This window comes from Cyclopterus lumpus, chromosome 22, assembly GCF_009769545.1.
Source record: "Cyclopterus lumpus isolate fCycLum1 chromosome 22, fCycLum1.pri, whole genome shotgun sequence".
Taxonomy (NCBI): Eukaryota; Metazoa; Chordata; class Actinopteri; order Perciformes; family Cyclopteridae; genus Cyclopterus; species Cyclopterus lumpus.
In genome coordinates this window covers 22,465,532-22,472,980 of record NC_046987.1, presented here as the reverse complement: position 1 = coordinate 22,472,980, position 7,449 = coordinate 22,465,532, and the positions used below count along the sequence as shown (strand labels likewise).

Sequence of the window (7,449 nt, the reverse complement as noted above, 5' to 3'; positions counted from 1 at the left end):
GGAGGAGGAGCAGCAGCAGGAGGAGGAGCAGCAGCAGGAGGAGGAGGAGCAGCAGCAGCAGGAGGAGGAGCAGCAGCAGCAGCAGGAGCAGCAGCAGCAGGAGGAGGAGCAGCAGGAGGAGGAGGAGCAGCAGCAGGAGGAGGAGGAGGAGCAGCAGCAGCAGGAGGAGGAGGAGCAGCAGGAGGAGGAGCAGCAGCAGCAGGAGGAGCAGCAGCAGGAGGAGGAGCAGCAGGAGGAGGAGGAGCAGCAGCAGCAGGAGGAGGAGGAGCAGCAGCAGGAGGAGGAGGAGGAGCAGCAGCAGGAGGAGGAGGAGCAGCAGGAGCAGGAGGAGCAGCAGCAGGAGGAGGAGCGTTAATGAATCGTACCTTTGAGGGACAGAGGAGTTCCAGCGGCTCTGAGAACGTCGTGATCTTCTCTTTCTGGCCCAGCGGCTGAAACTGAAGAACAAGTTTGAGCTCTAAATGCATCAACACTGAATATTGTTTGTTTGTTTGTTTGTTTGTTGTTGTGGTAAACATGTCTCGGCTACAGAACCTCCTTGTAGAATACAGTCAACGTCTCAATGGGATTATTTCAGATAAATAAAGGTAAATTCTATAAATATATTAACTACATTTAATAATGAAATACATTTATCAAATGTAATTAACATAATAAAGGCGTGTTCTCCAACCATTATGGGATGTAAACATAAACACCAAGTTGTTCAGGCCCTTATGGGATGTAAACATAAACACCATGTTGTTCAGGCCCTTATGGGATGTAAACATAAACACCATGTTGTTCAGGCCCTTATGGGATGTAAACATAAACACCATGTTGTTCAGGCCCTTATGGGATGTAAACATAAACACCATGTTGTTCAGGCCCTTATGGGATGTAAACATAAACACCATGTTGTTCAGGCCCTTATGGGATGTAAACATAAACACCATGTTGTTCAGGCCCTTATGGGATGTAAACATAAACACCAAGTTGTTTAGGCCCTTATGGGATGTAAACATAAACACCATGTTGTTCAGGCCCTTATGGGATGTAAACATAAACACCATGTTGTTCAGGCCCTTATGGGATGTAAACATAAACACCATGTTGTTCAGGCCCTTATGGGATGTAAACATAAACACCAAGTTGTTTAGGCCCTTATGGGATGTAAACATAAACACCATGTTGTTCAGGCCCTTATGGGATGTAAACATAAACACCATGTTGTTCAGGCCCTTATGGGATGTAAACATAAACACCATGTTGTTCAGGCCCTTATGGGATGTAAACATAAACACCATGTTGTTCCACAGGCCCTTATGGGATGTAAACATAAACACCATGTTGTTCCACAGGCCCTTATGGGATGTAAACATAAGCACCATGTTGTTCCACAGGCCCTTATGGGATGTAAACATAAACACCATGTTGTTCCACAGGCCCTTATGGGATGTAAACATAAGCACCATGTTGTTCAGGCCCTTATGGGATGTAAACATGAACACCATGTTGTTCAGGCCCTTATGGGATGTAAACATAAACACCATGTTGTTCCACAGGCCCTTATGGGATGTAAACATAAACACCATGTTGTTTAGGCCCTTATGGGATGTAAACATAAACACCATGTTGTTCCACAGGCCCTTATGGGATGTAAACATAAACACCAAGTTGTTTAGGCCCTTATGGGATGTAAACATAAACACCATGTTGTTCCACAGGCCCTTATGTGATGTAAACATAAGCACCATGTTGTTCCACAGGCCCTTATGGGATGTAAACATAAACACCATGTTGTTCCACAGGCCCTTATGGGATGTAAACATAAGCACCATGTTGTTCCACAGGCCCTTATGGGATGTAAACATAAACACCATGTTGTTCAGGCCCTTATGGGATGTAAACATAAACACCATGTTGTTCCACAGGCCCTTATGGGATGTAAACATAAACACCATGTTGTTCAGGCCCTTATGGGATGTAAACATAAACACCATGTTGTTCCACAGGCCCTTATGGGATGTAAACATAAACACCATGTTGTTCAGGCCCTTATGGGATGTAAACATAAACACCATGTTGTTCCACAGGCCCTTATGGGATGTAAACATAAACACCATGTTGTTCAGGCCCTTATGGGATGTAAACATAAACACCATGTTGTTCCACAGGCCCTTATGGGATGTAAACATAAACACCATGTTGTTCCACAGGCCCTTATGGGATGTAAACATAAACACCATGTTGTTCCACAGGCCCTTATGGGATGTAAACATAAACACCATGTTGTTCCACAGGCCCTTATGGGATGTAAACATAAACACCATGTTGTTCCACAGGCCCTTATGGGATGTAAACATAAGCACCATGTTGTTCCACAGGCCCTTATGGGATGTAAACATAAACACCATGTTGTTCCACAGGCCCTTATGGGATGTAAACATAAACACCATGTTGTTCCACAGGCCCTTCGCCAGCTCCTCGTGGCCCTTCACCGTGAAGTGGAAACAATCGGCCGCGAAGAAGCTCAAGTCCACCGCCCCGTCCTGGAGCCCGAAACAACATTAACATGAGTTATTATAATATAATAAGTTATAATAACATAATAAGTAGGAAAGCACTAATAAGTTATAATAAGTTGTAATACTCACAGGAAGCCGTGGGGGCGTGGCCTTCTCTAAATAAGGCTGCAGAACAACAGCAAAGTCCTGCTGGACGTAACGTTCTCCATGTAGAAGATTCTCTAGTCTCCTCTAGAGGAGGAGGAGGAGGAAGAGGAGGAGGAGGAGGAGCAGGTGGAGCAGGAGGAAGAGGAAGAGGAAGAGGAGGAGGAGGAACAGGAGGAGGAGAGTCAACATCTCAGACCTTCATGCTCCATCGTCGTGTTTCTTCCTCACCTGGAATTCAGAGTTAATCTCAACCAGCTCCTTCAGCTCCGGGGATTCTTCTTCAGGTTCAACGAGGCACGAGCAGAAACGCCTGAGAGGTTTTTAAATGAACAGATTAGGTAAACAGGTAAACAGGTGATCAGGTGAACAGGTAAACAGGTGAACATGTAAACAGCTAAACATGTAAACAGGTAAACAGGTGATCAGGTGAACATGTAAACAGGTGAACAGGTGATCAGGTGAACATGTAAACAGGTAAACAGGTGAACAGGTAAACAGGTGATCAGGTGAATATGTAAACAGGTAAACAGGTGATCAGGTGAACATGTAAACAGGTGAACATGTAAACAGGTAAACAGGTGATCAGGTGAACATGTAAACAGGTAAACAGGTGAACAGGTAAACAGGTGATCAGGTGAATATGTAAACAGGTAAACAGGTGATCAGGTGAACATGTAAACAGGTGAACATGTAAACAGGTAAACAGGTGATCAGGTGAACATGTAAACAGGTTAACAGGTAAACAGGTGATCAGGTGAACATGTAAACAGGTAAACAGGTGATCAGGTGAACATGTAAACAGGTGAACATGTAAACAGGTTAACAGGTAAACAGGTGATCAGGTGAATATGTAAACAGGTGATCAGGTGAACATGTAAACAGGTAAACAGGTGATCATGTAAACAGGTAAACAGGTGAACAGGTAAACAGGTGATCAGGTGAATATGTAAACAGGTTAACAGGTGATCAGGTGAACATGTAAACAGGTTAACAGGTGATCAGGTGAACATTTAAACAGGTTAACAGGTGATCAGGTGAACATGTAAACAGGTGAACAGGTAAACAGTTGAACAGTCAAACATGTAAACAGGTTAACAGGTAAACAGGTGAACAGGTAAACAGGTAAACAGGTTAACAGGTAAACAGTTGAACAGTCAAACATGTAAACAGGTTAACAGGTAAACAGGTGAACAGGTAAACAGGTAAACAGGTTAACAGGTAAACAGTTGAACAGTCAAACATGTAAACAGGTTAACAGGTAAACAGGTGAACAGGTAAACAGGTAAACAGGTTAACAGGTAAACAGTTGAACAGTCAAACATGTAAACAGGTTAACAGGTAAACAGGTGATCAGGTGAACAGGTAAACAGGTGAACATGTAAACAGGTGAACAGTCAAACATGTAAACAGGTTAACAGGTAAACAGGTGAACAGGTAAACAGGTGAACAGGTAAACAGTTGAACAGTCAAACATGTAAACAGGTAAACGGGTGAACAGGTAAACAGGTGAACAAGAGCTCACCTTTGCAGCTGACAGCCCAGAGTCGGTCTTTGGACTTCTCTGAGCGGCTTCATGGGGAAGATCTGCACCGCGTTCACGATGGTCCTGGGGATCTGAAACCGGAGGATCCCACTTCCTGAGTTATTTAACGGAACAAACTGTTCCCAGGTCAGCAGGACGGGGGGCAGCATTCCACATGGAGAACATTATAGTTCAGGTATAAATGCATTCAGGGGAGTATTTAAAGGAAAGGAGGTCCTCGATGCATCCACAGCGTAGTAAAGGTCACACAGGTCACACACAGCGTCTTTACGAGAGTTTTCTCTCAATGAAACTCACAGAAGAGTTTCTCGGTCCTGTAAGTTGAGCCATTATTTTTCCTCCGGGCTGAAACATCTTCACTGGGCTTCACGTCTTTATTAGAGAGCTGGAAGTGGAGAGAGACCAAGTCTGAAACACTTCCTTAAAGTTACGACAAGGAACTTTAAGGAAGTGTTGGTTCTAAAGTGGACTAAAGTGGTAGTGTTGGTTCTGGTGCCCCCTGTGGACTAAAGTGGTAGTGTTGGTTCTGGTGCCCCCTGTGGACCAAAGTGGTAGTGATGGTTCTGGTGCCACCTGTGGACTAAAGTGGTAGTGTTGGTTCTGGTGCCCCCTGTGGACTAAAGTGGTAGTGTTGGTTCCGGTGCCCCCTGTGGACTAAAGTGGTAGTGTTGGTTCTGGTGCCCCCTGTGGACTAAAGTGGTAGTGTTGGTTCTGGCGCCCCCTGTGGACTAAAGTGGTAGTGTTGGTTCTGGTGCCCCCTGTGGACTAAAGTGGTAGTGTTGGTTCTGGCGCCCCCTGTGGACTAAAGTGGTAGTTTCTCTGAGCACCAGGGTCCATTTAGAAAACCTCTCATTTTACTGCAGCGGGGTCTGATCTGGGTCTGTCCACGGTGGACTGGTCTCTGCTGGAGTCGGAGCTGAAGAGGTTCTGGTGAACCTGCATGATGTCATCTGGTTTCACCAGAATCGGACCCGGTGGCTCCGATTGAGGAGCTTTAAGAAGAACTCTATAGAACCAGACCACCTGCTTGACTGAGGGCTATAGAGGACCAGGACTACACTGAAGTCTATAGAGGACCAGGACTACACAGAGGTCTACAGAGGACCAGGACTACACAGAGGTCTACAGAGGACCAGGACTACACAGAGGTCTACAGAGAACCAGGACTACACTGAAGTCTATAGAGGACCAGGACTACACTGAAGTCTATAGAGGACCAGGACTACACAGAGGTCTACAGAGGACCAGGACTACACAGAGGTCTACAGAGTACCAGGACTACGCAGAGGTCTACAGAGGACCAGGACTACACAGAGGTCTACAGAGGACCAGGACTACGCAGAGGTCTACAGAGGACCAGGACTACACAGAGGACCAGGTAGCCTTGTGCTCATAACTAGTTCCTACGACATGTTTTCGGACCACATCTGAAGGATCTAAACTAAGACCCTTTGAGTCCCGTGAAGACCTAAAGGAGGAGTGGTCGTTGGAGGTTCTGGACTACGTTAATCTGAAGCCTCAACATGTGGGAGGTCCGAGACCTTCAGCCTCTCACCTCCTCCATCATCAGGTCCAGAGCTTCGGTCAGGTGCTGGATGAAGCTGTCGGGAGAGAACAGCGTCTGTGGAGAGGGAAGACGGTCATTCTTCTTCTTTTATACATCTGGAACACTTCTGCTCCTTCTTTCTTTTCTTTCCGGGTCACTTCAGACCCGGTCCTTCACACCTGGTCCTGGTTCCCTCACTTGTCCTCTGCCAGATTGTCTTGTGTTCTCCAACCAAGTTCTCCAGCGGTTTGTTGTTTGTTTGTTTGTTCCTGAATGTTCTGTTCCTGTTCAGCTCAGTAAACAATTATTACTTGCTACCTTTTTGTTTTGTGCCTGTTCTTGGTTCCCTGGTCTTCACTCCGTGGTTATCAGAACCATGATCTGACCTTGGTGGAGGTCGCAGTGCTCTTTTGTTCTCCATCTATATGCCTGATATATCCTAATATGTCCTAATATGTCTTAATATGTTCTAATATGTTCTAATATGTCCTAATATGTTCTAATATGTCTTAATATATCCAGGATCTAGGAACCTTTTGAGGGACTCATGTTTTTGAGGAACCGGTCTGAATCACACGGATACTCTGATTATTATTAAATAGTTTAAGTAAAAGGTAAACAAGCTGTACAGCAGATGGGTTTGGTTGGACCGCACCTGGAACCACAACCAGGGAACCAGGGAACCAGGGAACCACGGAGAGCTCCAACAATCACCTCTTCCTCACTTTGTCTTTGCAGTAGTCGCAGACGTCGTTCATGCCGATCAGCATCGTCACCACCTTCCAGTCCTCCTCGAAGTTCAGACCCTGAAAGAGTGAAAGAGAGGGTTTGAGGTGCTGGACGTCACAGCAGGAAGAGACCTGAGGTCGACTTACCGGATAGGACTTGAACGCATCGATCATGTATCTGATCTGATCGGAGACGTTCCTGCAGGAGAACACCGTTAAAACACATTAAAACACCATCACATCATTTAAGACTAAGTTTCCTCTTTGAAGTTTCCTACAGTTGCATGTACAAAATATATATATATTATACATTTAATTAAATTATTTACCTATTTGTTAATTGAAGTTACAGGAAATAATTCATATTTATTATATCTTATCTTATCTTATTATGTATCTGTATATTCCGCCCCCCTTTTATTGTAGAGTGTGTCATTAAACTGCATTGCTATCTAGTTACCAACAGAAGAACCACATTGACAGACAGGTGGGCAGAACGTGGGCAGAACGTGGACAGAACGTGGACAGGACGTGGGCAGAACGTGGACAGGACGTGGACAGAACGTGGGCAGAACGTGGGCAGAACGTGGACAGAACGTGGACAGAGCGTGGGCAGAACGTGGGCAGAACGTGGGCAGAACGTGGACAGAACGTGGACAGAGCGTGGGCAGAGCGTGGGCAGAACGTGGACAGAACGTGGACAGAGCGTGGACAGAGCGTGGACAGAGCGTGGGCAGAACGTGGGCAGAACGTGGGCAGAACGTGGACAGAGCGTGGGCAGAACGTGGGCAGAACGTGGGCAGAACGTGGGCAGAACGTGGACAGAACGTGGACAGAGCGTGGACAGAGCGTGGGCAGAACGTGGGCAGAACGTGGGCAGAACGTGGGCAGAACGTGGACAGAGCGTGGACAGAGCGTGGGCAGAACGTGGGCAGAATGTGGGCAAAACGTGGGCAGAACGTGGGCAGAACGTGGGCA

At 46.1% G+C, this 7,449-nt stretch overlaps 1 protein-coding gene across 1 annotated transcript in view; it reads right to left on the bottom strand.

Moving 5' to 3' along the window:
- Positions 1-2,774: 2,774 nt before the first annotated feature.
- Positions 2,775-7,449, bottom strand: part of LOC117751649 (phospholipase B1, membrane-associated-like) — a 12,111-nt gene continuing 7,436 nt past the window's right edge. Inside the window, exons 7-11 of the mRNA XM_034563587.1 lie at positions 6,619-6,670; positions 6,469-6,549; positions 5,753-5,818; positions 4,177-4,268; positions 2,775-2,964 (exon numbers count right to left, since the gene is read on the bottom strand). Coding sequence (XP_034419478.1) covers positions 2,853-2,964; positions 4,177-4,268; positions 5,753-5,818; positions 6,469-6,549; positions 6,619-6,670 — 403 coding nt within the window. The 3' untranslated portion in view covers positions 2,775-2,852. The remainder of the gene's footprint in view (positions 2,965-4,176; positions 4,269-5,752; positions 5,819-6,468; positions 6,550-6,618; positions 6,671-7,449) is intronic.